The sequence below is a fragment of the Corythoichthys intestinalis genome, chromosome 6 (assembly GCF_030265065.1).
Source record: "Corythoichthys intestinalis isolate RoL2023-P3 chromosome 6, ASM3026506v1, whole genome shotgun sequence".
Lineage (NCBI taxonomy): Eukaryota > Metazoa > Chordata > Actinopteri > Syngnathiformes > Syngnathidae > Corythoichthys > Corythoichthys intestinalis.
Window position 1 is genome coordinate 18889521 of NC_080400.1, and position 16393 is coordinate 18905913.

Sequence of the window (16393 nt, forward strand, 5' to 3'; positions counted from 1 at the left end):
AATTTTTGCTGTAAAGATTACAAATGTATGAATGAAACACCTCGGTTTTAAAACATTTATCTTCTGTACTGCTTACAATTTTACTCTATTGAGGTTGATGATCCAAGGGGAAACCTAAAATATCCTGGACTGGTTACTACGGTACTCAATTACTGAACAATTATTATTAATGGTTACTCAGTGGGACTAAAACTGAGACCATTTCAATTATGTGACAGCTATAAAACTAAACCGAACAGGCCATTGTAGAGCTTCTATAAAAAGAGTGTGTCTTCATTCCAGTGACCAGACGGACCCGTTCAACCGCAGTCCTCTCACCATGGACCAGATCAGGCCAAACGAGGAGCTGAGACAACAAATCTTAGAGTGGCTTGATAAGCATAAGCAGGAGCGGCTGCAACTGGGAGCAAGTGACCAGACTTGATCCCCAATGTGCCTAACAATGACTGCATCCTTGTTTGCGCCCATTTTCCACATGTAGAGTGCTCCTATGCCTTTTGTTGTGGCTAATCGGTGGTGTGCTTTATAGCCACACATTCTCATCTAATACCACAATTAAGTTCTAGCCTAATACTAGCCTTCATGGAACAGACTGCACCGCCACTATGTTGGACAATGTTCAAAGGTAAATATTAACATAATGAGAGAATGTGATATTGAGGAGGATAACAGAACAATTGTCCTTTGATTTTTTTTAAAAAAATTCTTGATTTCAGATCTTTTTTGGGGGCATGTCTACCCTACTTAAATGTTTCAAATCATCAAACCAATTTGAATATCTTAGGCCTGTCAAGTCACCTGGCCTAATGTGAAAATTTGTTATCGTTAGCCTCTCATGAAAATGACAGGTTTCAGACTATAAGCCACAAATTTTTTGTCCCTCTCTTTGAATCCTGCAGTTTACAGTCAGTCAGCCAGTGCGTCCTATACTTTATATTGGTATTTTAAGGCTAATGAACAGCATGTTTTTTGATGTAAATATCCTATTAAAGGATGTGGACATCAGCAGCTTATAGTCCAATGTGACCTATATACGAACAAATAGTTTTCTTGTCAAATTTGGTAGGTGTGGCTTATAGTCAAGTGCACCTTTTAGGCTAGTTTCAGACCGCGGGTCTTATTGCACGAATCCGATTTTTTTGTGTTTGTCTGACTTGAGTAAGGTATCAAGTTGAATGAAGTCGCATAGAAGTGGACCAATTTCAAATCTGATCTGGGTCACTTTCGTATGTGGTTTGTATCTGATCTGGGCCACATTTTTTTAGAATGTGGCGGCGGTCTGAACTGTCAAGTCTCCCAAATCGGAATTCATGCAGTATTTACGTCAGCAAAGAGCGGGAGCGGCAGGCAGGACAGCAGCGATAGCTTTGCATTAGCATTAGCGCCTTGCTTGAACTCTGCTTTTACGCAAGAGGCGGGCTTGACCACAGTCATAAAAAAAAAAAAATCAAATGAAGAAAAGGCTAAGCCTGATAATGCTCGGTTTTCTTTCTGTATGACAAATAAGCAATATTTCCAGTATTGCTTACATTGCCAAGTCGGGGCAAACTGACGGACACACATAAGCTTTCTATCAGTCCATATAAACTTTGTATATAAGATATATAAAAGGATTATTAATGTCTGTTATTTGTGTCCTCTTTTTGAAAATCAAAATATGATCACCCTGGAATGACGTACAGCCAGAAAGTGTAGTCATTTGTTCTGATGCTTCTGCGCATGCGGGTCAGTTTTTTCAGCACAGTGTCAGACTACAAATTAGTGCACATGCGTAATACTTGAACGGGCTCAATAGGCAAAGGCTGTCTAAACACGCCAAAAAAACAAAAATGACAAATCGGAATTGTGCATTAAGACCTGCAGTATGAACCTAGCCTTAGTCTAAAAATTACAATAGTGGCCGAACAGTTTAGTAACATTTGGCTGCATCAGTTTATGTACAGAACCCAAGTAAATAATAGCTTCAGCAGCTACAGCACTGTGAAAAAATATTTCCCCCCTTGATTTGGTCACACACAGGTTTAAGTTTATCAAACCAATTTTAATATCACACAGAGACAAAAAAACAAGGGCAAATAGTGTTTCACAATATTGTGAATTTTTGACAGCTGTAACAGATGAACACATAATTGGACAGTTTTTTTTTTGTTTTGTTTGTTAGTTTCAAATGTATGGCCTGTGGGCCAGAAGCGGCCCGCCAAGTGGGCCAGTCCGGCCCACAGGGTTGTTTTGTAGCTCATTCATACTGTACATACAAAATCTTGTATTTTGACACTGGCACTGTGAAACCGTTGGGTGGTCGAAACCAGAGATTTATGATTTCTGTGATAGAGTGCACACTACTGCATTTGGCTCATTTCGTATCTGTAGTTACATTCGTGCCCCCCACCCCTCCCCAGTCAAAATGGATTGGATGTCTTGCAACATCAATGGCAGCCAATGAGTTAACAAGGAAATGACTCAAAAATGTCCCCAAATCATCATGAAGACGCTGGGAAATGCCCGAAAAATTAACAGCAAATTATCAAAAATTTACAGGGTGTTACCCGCAAATACAGTGGGCCAAATAATTATTTAGTCAACCACTAATTGTGCAAGTTCTCCCAGTTGAAAATATTAGAGAGGCCTGTAATTCTCAACATGGGTAAACCTCAACCATGAGCGACAGAATGTGGAAAAAAAAACTGAAAATCACATTGTTTGATTCTTAAAGAATTTATTTGCAAATCATGGTGGAAAATAAGTATTTGGTCAATACCAAAAGTTCATCTCAATACTTTGTTATGTACCCTTTTTTGGCAATAACGGAGGCCTAACGTTTTCTGTAACTCTTCACAAGCTTTTCACACACTGTTGCTGGTATTTTGGCCCATTCCTCCATGCAGATCTCCTCTAGAGCAGTGATGTTTTGGGGCTGTCGTTGGGCAGCACGGACTTTCAACTCCCTCCACAGATTTTCTATGGGGTTGAGATCTGGAGACTGGCTACGCCACTCCAGGACCTTGAAATGCTTCTTATGAAGCCACTCCTTTGTTGCCCTGGCTGTATGTTTGGGATCAGTGTCATGCTGAAAGACCCAGCCACTTCTCATCTTCAATGCCCTTGCAGATGGAAGGAGATTTTCACTCAAAATCTCTCAATACATGGCCCCATTCATTTTTCTTTTACGCAGATCAGTTGTCCTGGTGTCTTTGCAGAAAAACAGCCCCAAAGCATGATGTTTCCACCCCCATGCCTCACAGTGGGTATGGTGTTCTTTGGATGCAATTCAGTATTCTTTCTCCTCCAAACACGAGAACCTGTGTTTCTACCAAAAGGTTCTATTTTGGTTTGATCTGACCATAACACATTGCCTGGTATACCAGACTCACCGCTGTTCTAGCGATTGAGTCTGGTGACCGTCCGGCGGATCAAATTCCGAGGGCAGAGCAAGCCACAGCAAATAGACAGGGGAGAGGACCAATCAGCGACAGGCAGACGTGACGTTGTTAAAGCGACAAGTAATTAGCGTGAGCGGAGAATGGAGAAGTTTATTCAACATGGCTACCGCGAGCCATGTTGACTGTTGTCAATGACTTGTTTCGATGTGTTTTTGGTCATTTAAAACTGGTTTTACCGCGGATTGGAACATATTCTTGGCTCTCCCGTTCACCATCTGTGTTGTTGTAGAGACGACTTTCGGCGCGCAAGAGTGACGTTACTCGTTAAGAACACGTCACGCAAATAAACGAATCTGATTGGATGGTTGATTTTGTATCTTGCTCGAGAGGCCGTCAATGGGCTGGGTCCCAGACTATTTCTCACAGTGTTTGAAAAATACAGGGAGAACAGTCTGGCTGTGTCAGGCAACATAACATTCTCCCAGTCCTCTTCTGGATCATCCAAATACTCTCTAGCGAATCGCAGATGGGCCTGGACGTGTACTGGCTTCAGCAGGGGGACACGTCTGGCAGATTTGAGTCCCTGGCGGCGCATTGTGTTACTGATAGTAACCTTTGTTACTGTGGTCCCAACTCTCTGTAGGTCATTCACTAGGTCCCCCCGTGTGGTTCTGGGATTTTTGCTCACCGTTCTTGTTATCATTTTGATGCCATGGTGTGAGATCTTGCATGGAGCGCTAGATTGAGGGAGATTATCTTGTATGTCTTCCATTTTCTAATAATAGCTCCCACAGTTGATTTCTTTACAACAAGTGTTTTACCTATTGCAGATTCAGTCTTCCCAGCCTGGTGAAGGTCTACAATTTTGTCTCTGGTGTCCTTCGACAGCTCTTTGGTCTTGGCCATAGTGGAGTTTGGAGTGTGACTGACTTAGTTTGTGGACAGGTGTCTTTTATACCGATAATGAGTTAAAACAGGTGACATTAATACAGGTAACGAGTGGAGCCTCGTTAGAAGGAGTTAGACCTCTTTAGCCACGTTTACATGCTGACTTTTTTTCATACCGATTCAAATCATTCCGAATGGAAATTTCACATCAGCTGTTTACATGTCACTTCATCTATTCCGATCCAGCGTTTACATGTGTCTGCCTTTATTCCGAAAGGACGTTTGACAACTGCCGTCTGACATGCGCAGATTAATCAAAACAAAGCGTCACGTTGCAAAACATGGAGATCGATCGTCAGATCAGCTGCTGTTCTAACTTTTCGAGTGGAAACAAAACTTCAGAATGACACGCCGTTCATTTAAAAAGTTGTGTGGGTGCGCTGTGCGTGTGCTTGGAAGCCATGTTGCATGTGACGTTACTTACGTCACCAAGTGACGTCACCACGTCAGTACGGAGCATGTGCAGAAAGAACGCAGCCAGACACCATTCCGCTTCCCTGTTTACATGATATAATTTTACTTCTAATCGGTTTGGGAAAAGGAATATTCCACCCCTGTGAATCGGAATGAAATTCCATTCGGTTTGGGCCTGTTCATTCCGAATGAGGTGTTTATATGGAACACATTTATTCGGTTTGAACAAATGTTCCGATTGAAATTGGAATATTTGGCTCCATGTAAACGTGGCAAATGACAGCCAGAAATCTTGCTTGTTTGTAGGTGACCAAATACTTATTTTCCACTCTAATTTGGAAATAAATTCTTTAAAAATCAAACAATGAGATTTTCAGTTTTTTTTTTCCACATTCTGTCTCTCATGGTTAAGGTTTACCCATCTTGACAATTACAGGCCTCTCTAATCTTTTCAAGTAGGAGAACTTGCACAATTGGTGGTTGACTAATACTTATTTGCCCCACTGTATCTTAAAATTACATGGAAATGACTCAAAATGAACTCGTTCCCTGCCATTGACAACGATAGATCTCCAATTCGCTTATACTGGAAGGACTGACTGTAAACGCGCATCTTTCAGTGCCACTGACGGCGCTCGACGTCAATGGCAGCTAGTGAGTTAACTTATTTGACCAAAAATAAGAGGATGCATTTCTAATTTACTTTTCTTTCGGAGATGTAAAAATTGGTTAAATGACATGAAACATTTAGGTGTGATAAATATCTCCAAAAGAATAGTATGAAAACAAGTAGAGGATGTAACGCAATTCACACATTTACCAGCTTAACAAATTTTTATACGGCAATACAAGTTTTTTTTGTGACCTTAGTTCTTTTGTGATCTTAGATGGGAGAATTAGTATATTTATAACCTATGCTCCAACAGTGCTAATACGCAGCACTTTTGGTCCAAGCTGCATGCTCGATGTAAATATGATTAGACCTTAAATTGAATTGTCTGAGGATTTTACTGACAGTCCTTAATATTATTGTGGTGGAAATTTCAACGAAAGCTCCATAAGCACACGTCAGCATTTACTGTTATGGTCAAGGAAATTAAGAATGCCTTTGTCCATTGTACACTTCATTCGGGAAGAATCACTTTAAAGTCCACATTGCATAGCACAATTCCTCAGTTTCAAATGTGAAAACTCCTGTTGCCAACTCTGTGCTTGCTGGTGCTTTACAAAAACAACTGGTCTACAAAAAAACAACAGTAAATTAAGCATACAAATGTGCAGGGTGAGCCCAAAAAGAAGGGGAACTTTTAACAATCCAGTAAAATCAAGAGTGATGGAAGAAAAAATATTTTATTTATGGTAATTGAAACCTTAGCACAAGCCATTGAAGAAACAATGATGAAATTTTATTCATTCATCTTCTAAACTGCTTATCGAGGTGTGACAAAATATCGAAATGGTGATATATCGTTAGGGACGGGAATTGATAGGATTTCTACGATTCCGATTCCATTATCGATATTGCTTAACGTTTCGATTCTTTATTGATTCTCTTATCGATTCTAATTTGGGAAAAAAGAACAAACATTTTGATTGCTATCTAGTTGGTTTCATCAGAAGTCACGACCTTACAAACTCACAACGAGGTCAAAAGAGGCCCAAAGCCTCGATGTTAACTGAGGCAATATGTAACAGTGGCAAATAGACAATGTGTAACATTTTAGTGAAACATTTTTCTAATAGAAATTTAAAAAATCTCCTTTTTAAAAGGACATATGAGCTGATAGCACTCAATAATAATAATGAAAAAAAAAAGATAAATACTGTCAAATACAACAGAACAAGCTGTATAATTTGGTTGGTGTAGCTCAGTGCTTCTCAATTATTTTCTGTTACGCCCCCCCAAGGAAGACGTAAATGTTTCGCGCCCCCCCCAAACTCTCTGCCACCACCGTAAATAGTATCATTTGTCTATAAAATTACTATTATAAATACGCATCTGCCTAACATTGTGTCCTTTTTTTTCCCTAATAACGAAAAAAAGTAACAGATCAACTTATAATAAAGTAGAACTTTATTAACATTGTTTTGTTTGTAACAGAGAAGACGACACGCATCAATTTGCCTGAATTAAAAAAATACACTCGTTACATTTTTGACCATTTGATAAAGAAAAATAAAATGTAATAAAATCAGTAAATAATAAATTAAAATTGATTAGAAACATACACTCATGAGGACAATATGCCCAAAAATTTGATCGGAAAAACAAAACTGAATAAAAAAAAAAGAAGAAAAAAAAAGTGTCCTTGGACAGAAGGACAGTTTTTATTTTTGTACCTCCTTTGCAATGGTGTGGAGTTATCTTGCAATGAGCATGCTAACAATGCTAATTGGTTTACTGATATTACACTGACAAAACAGGACGATTGTTGGAAATATTCGGCCGTTTTCGCTGAAAAACAATCAAGCTTATCAATGAGATTGGGGTCTAATGTCTTTAATTGGCGTCTTAATTGTTTTGGCTTCTGGCTGTCCGCTATAATTATTTTTAGACACAGTAAACAGTGGTCTTTCCTCATTACCCACTGTATTAAAAGTCAAAGCTAAAAGGCAAACGGCACGAAAAAAGCGCATTCCCGGCGGCCGAGGTAGAACCGTAGGTGAGGGCGGTCGTCGTGACGATCCCAAGCCAAAAATGGCACTTCTCGGGCGGCGACGTGAGAACCGGCCGGACAAGACAGTGGGTCGCTGCGTGAGTCCGGTCGGAAAACGGCTTTCGAAAACGGCGGCGGCGCACTGCTCTTCATATCTGTTTTCTGTGTGTTCTGAGTGCTCTTCCTTAGTTCAAAAATACTGCGCGCACTCTGAAAATGAGAGCGCCACTGCCACCCACTGAGTGGATGTGCAAGTACACTTTATTCCAGTACGGCAAAAAAAAAAAAAAAAAAAAAAAGCATGTTCCCCGAGGTCACATGCGCCCCCCCGGCATCGCTCTGCGCCCCCCAGGGGGGCGCGCCCCACTATTTGAGAAGTACTGGTGTAGCTACATAAGGATGGTTGGCTCTCATACAATTTAGCACAATCCTCCGTTAACTTGGATTTGTTAATTTCCTAGACATAAGCCACGTTTACATGCTGACTTTTATTCATACCGATTCAAATCATTCCGAATGGAAATTTCACATCAGCTGTTTACATGTCACTTCATCTATTCCGATCCAGCGTTTACATGTGTCTGCCTTTATTCCGAAAGGACGTTTGACAACTGCCGTCTGACATGCGCAGATTAATCAAAACAAAGCGTCACATTGCAAAACATGGAGATCGATCGTCAGATCAGCTGCTGTTTTAACTTTTCGAGTGGAAACAAAACTTCAGAATGACACGCCGTTCATTTAAAAAGTTGTGTGGGTGCGCTGTGCGTGTGCTTGCTCACGAACTTTTCGCCTCAAGAACATTAAATTCGCGAGCATATAGTCTCTGCTGACGAACTAGTTTTCGGCGGACGAACCAAACCACGAGGTCGAACAGCGCCACGGTGGCGGCCACGAGAAGCTGACGCACGCTCACGGCGTCCCAGTTCGTCCCCTCCCTTTCGTTGAGTGCGGACGTGGTTTGTGTTTGATAGGCATTTTGGACCATATTGAGTGTACTTTTGCTATTATGGGACCGAAAAAGACCCCACCACAGGCTAGTGTTAAGCCTAAGAAGACATTAAAGAAAATTACGATCGAGCAGAAGAAATAAATAATAAATAAAACGACTTTATTATACAGTACAGTTTATTTCTTTAATTACAATACAATGGCACATAAAATAAAATAAGGTATATTTTCGTGTAGTTTTAAGGCTTATTTAGTAGAAAATTATGTTTTACGGGGACCTGGGAACGGATCATTCTCATTTTAATGGTTTCTTATGGGAAATAAATGTTCGGAAGACAAACTTTTCGCCTTACACACACTTTCTGGGAACCAATTATGTTCGTGAGCTGAGGTATCACTGTATGTTGTATTTTTCTTATAGAGTATTCAACAAGGAATACAATAGACCCATTAATAGACTTTTTTAGAAAAATCACCATTTCTTTAAGTAGTCTCATGAATAATGACGTGGCCTGTGAAAATCAATGCAGAATCTCTTGGCGACAGCTGTCCAGATTATACTTGATGAGTGGTCACTCTCTGAATATCCACATAGTTTTATTTGCTGAATCGAGTGTGTGTAACATGCGCAAATTGTGTGACGTAATTTGTGCTACTTGGAATCTATAAGACAATTCTTAGATAAGCTGCCAAACGATTCCATGGAATTGAAACGCAGGGAATCGGTTCTCGATTTCCATCCCTATATATCGTGATACTTTGTATCCCAAATGGTTATCGATATGCTCCTGCCAAGAATCGAGATATCGTTTTAAAAAGGTGTCAATGTCTAAAAAATAAATAAATAAAAAGGAACCAACAAGTTGCTACCAAAATCTTATACCATAATAGTGTCTGTTAACTCTAAGGCTGCATTAACGGTGCTCGAGGCCCAATCCATTTAGCCTGGGAACCGTTTGTTCATTCGAAACCAGAGCATTCATAGTCAGTCTGTCCGATTTTCAGGGCTTGTACAGGTCACTTACTGTTCATTTTAGGGCATTTACAGGTCATTTTCTGTTAGGTGTAAGTGGGAGGGATGGCCACCCTCCCATTTCAAATGGATTGGACGTCTACAAGTGATAAACTCATAAACTCGCTGGGAATAAACCAACAATCTCAGACTTGTGATGAGGACGTGCTAACCACTCTTACATCGTGCCGGCTGACCGAAGTTTAATTTTTAAAAAATGACGTTCTTCAAAAGGCAACCTCCAGGTATGAATGCATTCTTGTAATCTGCTGTTGAGATTCTTCATCTGAGCTGGGATAATGTGAATTTCATCCTGAATTCACCTTGGTTACTAATTTGGCAAATTGTTTACTTGCTCAAAGTCACTGCCTCGCAGAGGTTCCACTTACTCATGGCTGCCAATACGCAAACATTCAACAGCGGTCCACAGATTTGAAGGGTTCCATTTCTAAACAAAAATTCCATAATTGTTTCTTAATATCATGTTTTAAGGTTTCAATGACTATGAATCGAATATTTTTCGTCCATCGCTCTTGGTTTTGTTGGATTGTTAAAAAGTTCCCGTTTTTTGGGGTCACGCTGTATATAATCAAGAAGGTGCTGAACACTCATTTGGCTATTATTGGTTTTGTCAACATGAATTACAGTATTCATAAATGTTTTGTATTGTTAAAAAAGACGCCAATGTATCCCGAGGCATTGGCTTTTCATTTAACATAATCTTTGTTTGTATTTTTCCAATGTTGATCCAATCAAATTTAAAATTATTGAAGTGATGAATGTCTTTTTTTTGCCAGCAAGTGTTTATAGTGATGAAAGCATTTAACCTCTTTATTGCCCTTTAAATCGTTAACAGTTAGATTGTCACCAGTGAGGTTTGTCAAGGATTTTAATTAATCATTTACATTAACATGACAGTAGCTGAAATTCACTTTTGGGACATTGGTTTTCTTTTAGAGCTGCAGAAAGACAGCAAGGGAGAAATTCTAATGAGTGAAATCAGTCATAAAACGGTGAAAGATTTATGTGATGGTTCAGCATGCCTTTGCATTATGGTAAATTTTATTAGGTGGGGAAAAAATGCTATATTTTGTTTATTGTAAAATTTTACTTTGAGTGTACAGTATGATTTAAAATAAATAATAAAATCAATTTGTGTTCAATCGGTCTGGAAATTTACTGGATTCATTCATTCTTCCGGATTATAATGCAATAGTGTTAAGTAGGGTTGTTCCAATCATGTTTTTTTGTTCCCGATCCGATCCCGATCGTTTTAGTTTGAGTATCTGCCGATCCCGATATTTCCCGATCTGATTGCTTTTTTTTTGCTCCCGATTCAATTCCAATCATTCCCGATAATTTTTTCCGATCAAATACATCTGGGCAATGCATTAAGAAAAAAATGAATAAAACTCGGACGAATATAGACATTCAAAATACAGTACTTATGTACTGTAATTGTTTATTATGACAATAAATCCTCAAGATGGCATTTACATTATTAACATTCTTTCTGTGAGAGGGATCCACGGATAGAAAGACGTGTAATTCTTAAAGGATAAATGTGACTTTGTATATTGTGACTAAATATAGTGTATTTGTTGAGCTTTCAGTAAATGATACTGTAGACATTTAACTGTTCTGCCCAAATGCATGATGGGAAGTGCAACTATGACTGTGCGTAGTGGCACCAATTGATATATCTTCTCTGCGTTGGGAAATTAATAGGGTGTTAAGAAAAAGATCAACCACTACCTTTCTTCCTCACATTGCTCCCCACAATATTTCTAATTATTGAGAGAGGGATTTCAAGGCCTAGGCCAATTAAAACAAGGCTCCAAAGACAGCCAAAACTCACTCTACTCATTTTACACTGCCTTTCAGCTCTCTATATATGTACAACGGCGCCATTATAGATTGGACGCGACAATGCGTGAGTGGGTCGTGCAGCGCATGCGTTAATTGCGTTAAATATATTAACGTGATTAATTTAAAAAAACTAATTGCCGCCGTAAACGTGATAAATTTGCTAGCCCTACTTTAAGCCAAAACTAAAGACTCTGGATGAGTGTAAGACATTTTGTCTGTAACGTTAAATACAATTAGAAAACGATTTAATTAAAAAAATAATAGATATTAAAAAAAGGCATGTCCGATATTTTTTTGCCGATTCCGATACTTTGAAAATGACGTGATCGGACATCTTTAATGTTAAGTCCTAACGTACGTAGTCAGCTTTTGGGGGGGGTTTATACGGCGGAAAACACAGCCTTGTCAAGGCTGAAAAAGCAGTTTCTGCTCTTGCACCCCTTTTTAAAATAAACTGCTGTATTTTCAGCCAAAAGAACTCTTGTGTTTGATAGAACAATATGTCTATATGCTGCCATAGGAGATTCATGGCGCATTAAGCCCCCGAACTATTTTTAATTTGTCCGTTTTACCCTGAAAACCCCCGTTTACAGACATCGCGCAACCGCTTTTGTTTTAACCCAGCCATAAAACTAAGGTAATTAATTATTATATTAATTATTCAAAATGTCTGTCATTTTTAGCTTAGAATTATTAATTTATGTCTAATATTTCGTTTGAAAAAAAAAAACACTTAAAAAAATTATTCACTCGCATATTTTAAACCTTTAAACAAATTACGTCACAATGAAAAAAATGGCGTCTGTAAAAAAGTCACAGATCTCAACCTCATAACTATTGCTTAATTGTATTTTTTTCTTTACTGTCGCATTTTCTCCAATATTTTAGATGATAAATAATCGATCCAGACAAAAAAAAGAGAAAAAAAACATTTAAAAGGGTAAAGATATGAAAAAGAAAATCTTGACCACTCCTTGATGTCTGCGATTTCTGCATCGCGACCTTTGTTATATTACCATGTTTCACCCATAAAATCCCCCAAAAATCCAGCTGTGCCCATTCACAGCTGTGTCTTGACACTCAGTGATACATGCTTCATGGCGTTTTTGGATCGAAACGAGGTTAGTACGCGATAATATCTTGTTAATATCATGGCGTCTGTAATTCTCCTCCCGCGTGCTCTCTCCTCCAGATAGGGTTATGCTGTTTAAAAAACATTTTCTATTTTAAAAATCCCTACTGTTCAAAAATTTTCTTCCCTCAGAAAATTGAGATTTTAAGCTTTCCAATGATGTATCACACATGCATATTTTGAAATTTTGCGAAATTGGGGGTCTCAGAGCGGAACTTCAAGTTACCTGAGTGTTTTCCGCCATATATATTATTCGAAATGTCTGTCATTTTTAGCGTAGAATCATTGATGTCTAATTTTTTGTTAAAAAAAAAACTTTAAAAAAGTATTCACTCACCTATTTTAAACTTTTAAATTACGTCACAATGAAAAAAAATAGTGTCTGTAAATAGATCACGGATATCCACCTCATAAGTATTGCTTAAAGGTATTTTTTATTGTCACTGTCGCATTTCCCCCAATATTTTAGATGATAAATAATCGATCCAAAGAAAGAAAATTTGAAAAATAACGTTTAAAAGGGTAAATATATGAAAAAGGAAATCTCGACCACTCCTTTATGTCTGCGATTTCTGCATCGCGACCCTTGTTATATTCCCATGTTTCACCCATAAAATCCCTCCAAAATCCAGCTGTGGCTATTCACAGCTGTGTCTTGACACTCAGTTAAACATGCTACATGGAGTTTTTCGATTGAAAAGAGGTAAGTACGCGATAATATGTTAAAATCATGGCGTCTTTAATTATGCTCTCTCATGCTCTCACCTCCAGTTAGGGTTTTGCTGTTTAAAAGATTTTTTAAAAATGCCTTCCTGTTCAAAATTTTTCTCCCCCCAGAAAATTGAGATTTTAAGCTTTCCAATGATGTATCACACATGCATATAGGACAATTTTGAAATTTTGCCAAATTGGGGCTCTCAGAGCAGAACTTCAAGTTACCTGAGTGTATTCCGCCATAATTATATATACTGTATATGTTTTTTAAAAAAAATAAAACCACACCAAATTATTTAGGGGGGCTTAAGAATATTAAGATAAGGCCTATAAGATAAGAGGCCTAACAGCGCCATTGTGCAGTACCTCATACTTTGCCGGCTAATTATTTCATTAACACAAGATTCTGTACTGGAGCTGATGCTGAGTGCACAGAATGCTCGTGCAAGTTTGGCTATTTAACAGTGTATCACAAAAGTGAGTACACCCCTCTCTTTTTTGCAGATATTTAAGTATATTTTTTCATGGGACAACACTGACAAAATGACACTTTGCGCAATTAAAAGTAGTCTGTGTGCAGCTTATATAATTGAGTTAATTTATTTTCCCCTCAGAATAACTCAAAATATAGCCATTAATATCTCAACCCCTTGCAACAAAAGTGAGTACACCGCATGGGAAACTACGTACATCCCTAAATGTCGAAGTTGAGAACTGCTTGTCATTTTCCCTCCAAAATGTCATACGACTCGTTACAGGAGTGCTGTCAGCATTGCTGCAGAGATTGAAGAGGTGGGGGGTCAGCCTGTTAGTGCTCAGACCATACGCCACACTCTACTTTAAATTGGTGTGCATGGCTGTCACCCCAGGAGGAAGCCTCTTCCGAAGACGGTACATAAGAAAGCCCGCAAACAGTTTGCTGAATACATGTCAACAAACCACATGGATTACTGGAACCATGTCCTATGGCAGGGTTCACTAAATCCGGACCTCGGTGCCACTTTTCCTGTTGTGTTTTCCACGTCTCTCTCCCCTAACACACCTGAATCAAATGATTATGTCATCAGCAACCTCTCCAAAAGCCTGATAATGATCCTGAATATTTTGATTCAGGTGTGTTGGAGGAGGGAGACACAGAAAACACGACAGGAAAAGTGGCACCGAGGTCCGGATTTAGTGAACCCTGTCCTATGGTCTGATGAGAAAGGCGGACTTTCTTGTGTATCGTCTTCAGAAGAGGCTTCCTATTGGGGTGACAGTAGGGTTGCCACCTGTCCCTTGAAATAAGGAACGATCCATAATTGGGAATTAAATGTTGCGTTCCGTATTGAACTAATACGAAATATATACGAATAGATACTTCCGGATGAATTTTAGGGGATGTGCCTTTTTTTCTGCCTGTACAGCTTTGGACGTGAGAGGGTGTGTCCCGTATTTCTTATTTCTGAAAGGTGGCAACCCTAGGTGACAGCCATGCACACCAATTTGATATAGAGTGCGGCGTATGGTCTGAGCACTAACAGGCTGACACCCCACCTATTCAATCTCTGCCGCAATGCTGACAGCGCTCCTGTAACGAGTCACATGACATTTTGGAGGGGAAAATGACAAGCAGTACTCAATTTGGACATTTAGGGATGTACGTAGTTTCTAAGGGGTGTACTCACTTTTGTTGCCAGGCAGTGGCGCCTCCAGAAATTTTTCATAGGGGTGGCCAGATGGGGCCACTTAAAATCTTGGGGTGGCCAAAACTAAAAGCCATGATTTCAGGTTTTCATTTTATTATTGCAGTAAGAAAGTCAGGGGAAAACTATCAGAAAGACTTAAGGACACGGCTACTGATATACTTTGGCGTATTGTGTAATATTTGATGTTACTAATGATTTAATGTGCATAGTCCATAACTGTCCAGTCAACATTTTGAGTTCCACAACAATTCTGTTTTATTGTGTTATGTATATATTAGGCATAAGGTGTACATTTAACTAGGGCTGTCAAATGATTAACATTTTTAATCGAGTTAATCACAGCTTAAAAATAATGAATCGTAATTAATCGCAATTCAAATCATCTCTAAAATATGCCATATTTTTCTGTAAATTATTGTTGGAACGGAAAGATAAGACAATACGGGTGTATACATTCGACATACTGTACATACGTACGGTATTTGTTTATTATAACAATAAATCCACAAGATGGCATTAACATTCTTTCTGTGAAAGGGATCCACGGATAGAAAGACTTGTAATTCTTAAAGGATAAATGTGAGTTTGTATATTTTGACTAAATATTGCCATCTAGTGTATTTGTTGAGCTTTCAGTAAATGATAATGTAGCGACTTAACTGTTCTGCCCAAATGCATGATGGGAAGTGGTGCAACCATGACTGTGTGTGGTGGCTGCAAATGCTATATCTTCTCTGCGTTGGGTACACTACAGGGTGTTAAGAAAAGATCAACTCCTGTCATTCTTCCCCAGGTCGCTTCCCACAATATTTATAGTTGCTGTGGGAGAGATGACAAATCTTTTGCCAATTAAAAGCACGGCCCCAATGAATGCTTGTATCTACTTCACTCACTTGACACTGCCTCTTATCTCTGTATATAAATAAAACGGCGCCATTGTAGGCTGTTTGCGGCAATGCGTGAATGAGTCGTACCGCAAATGCATTAAAAAAAATTAATTACCGTCTGTTAACGAGATAAATTTGACAGCCCTACATTTAATAAAACAATTTAATAAAACAAAATAAATACATTAATTTGGGATGAAATGCATAACTGATGCTACAACAATCTAAAGATATACTGGCAAGTGGGGTGGCCAACCAATTTATAGGGGTGGCCGTGGCCACCCTCTGGTGGGGGCACTGTTGCCAGGGGTTTAGATATTAATGGCTATATTTTGAGGCATTTTGAGGAGAAAATAAATTAACTCTATTATATAAGCTGCACACAGACTACTTTTCATTGTGTCAAAGTGTCATTTTGTCAGTGTTGTCCCATGAAAATATATACTTTTTATACACGTTTGCGATACACTGTGTGTTAACTTTTGTAAAAGCGGCATGAATTTTTTTGTACAGTGTAGCTTTTCCATTGAGACGGGCTAACGGCTTCTTGTTTTTTTTGTCGTTCAAGTGAGACGCGCGTTTCCCGGGCAAAGCCCCTGAATCTGATTAGGACTCTGTCGCGCTGATCTCCGATTGCGCCCGCTGAGCAAAATGCATTGTCCGGGCCGTGTCGAGTCCGCCCCGCAACATGCATAACGACGCGTCGGCCAGTGAGAGTGGAGGCCGTGGCGGAGCTTGTTT

General features: G+C 39.1%; 1 protein-coding gene across 1 annotated transcript in view; it reads left to right on the forward strand.

Annotated features, from left to right (window-relative positions):
• Positions 1–10759, forward strand: part of ube4a (ubiquitination factor E4A (UFD2 homolog, yeast)) — a 47845-nt gene extending 37086 nt beyond the window's left edge. The window contains exon 20 of the mRNA XM_057838854.1: positions 283–10759. Within this exon, the coding sequence (XP_057694837.1) occupies positions 283–424 (142 nt within the window). The 3' untranslated portion in view covers positions 425–10759. The remainder of the gene's footprint in view (positions 1–282) is intronic.
• Positions 10760–16393: the final 5634 nt, after the last annotated feature.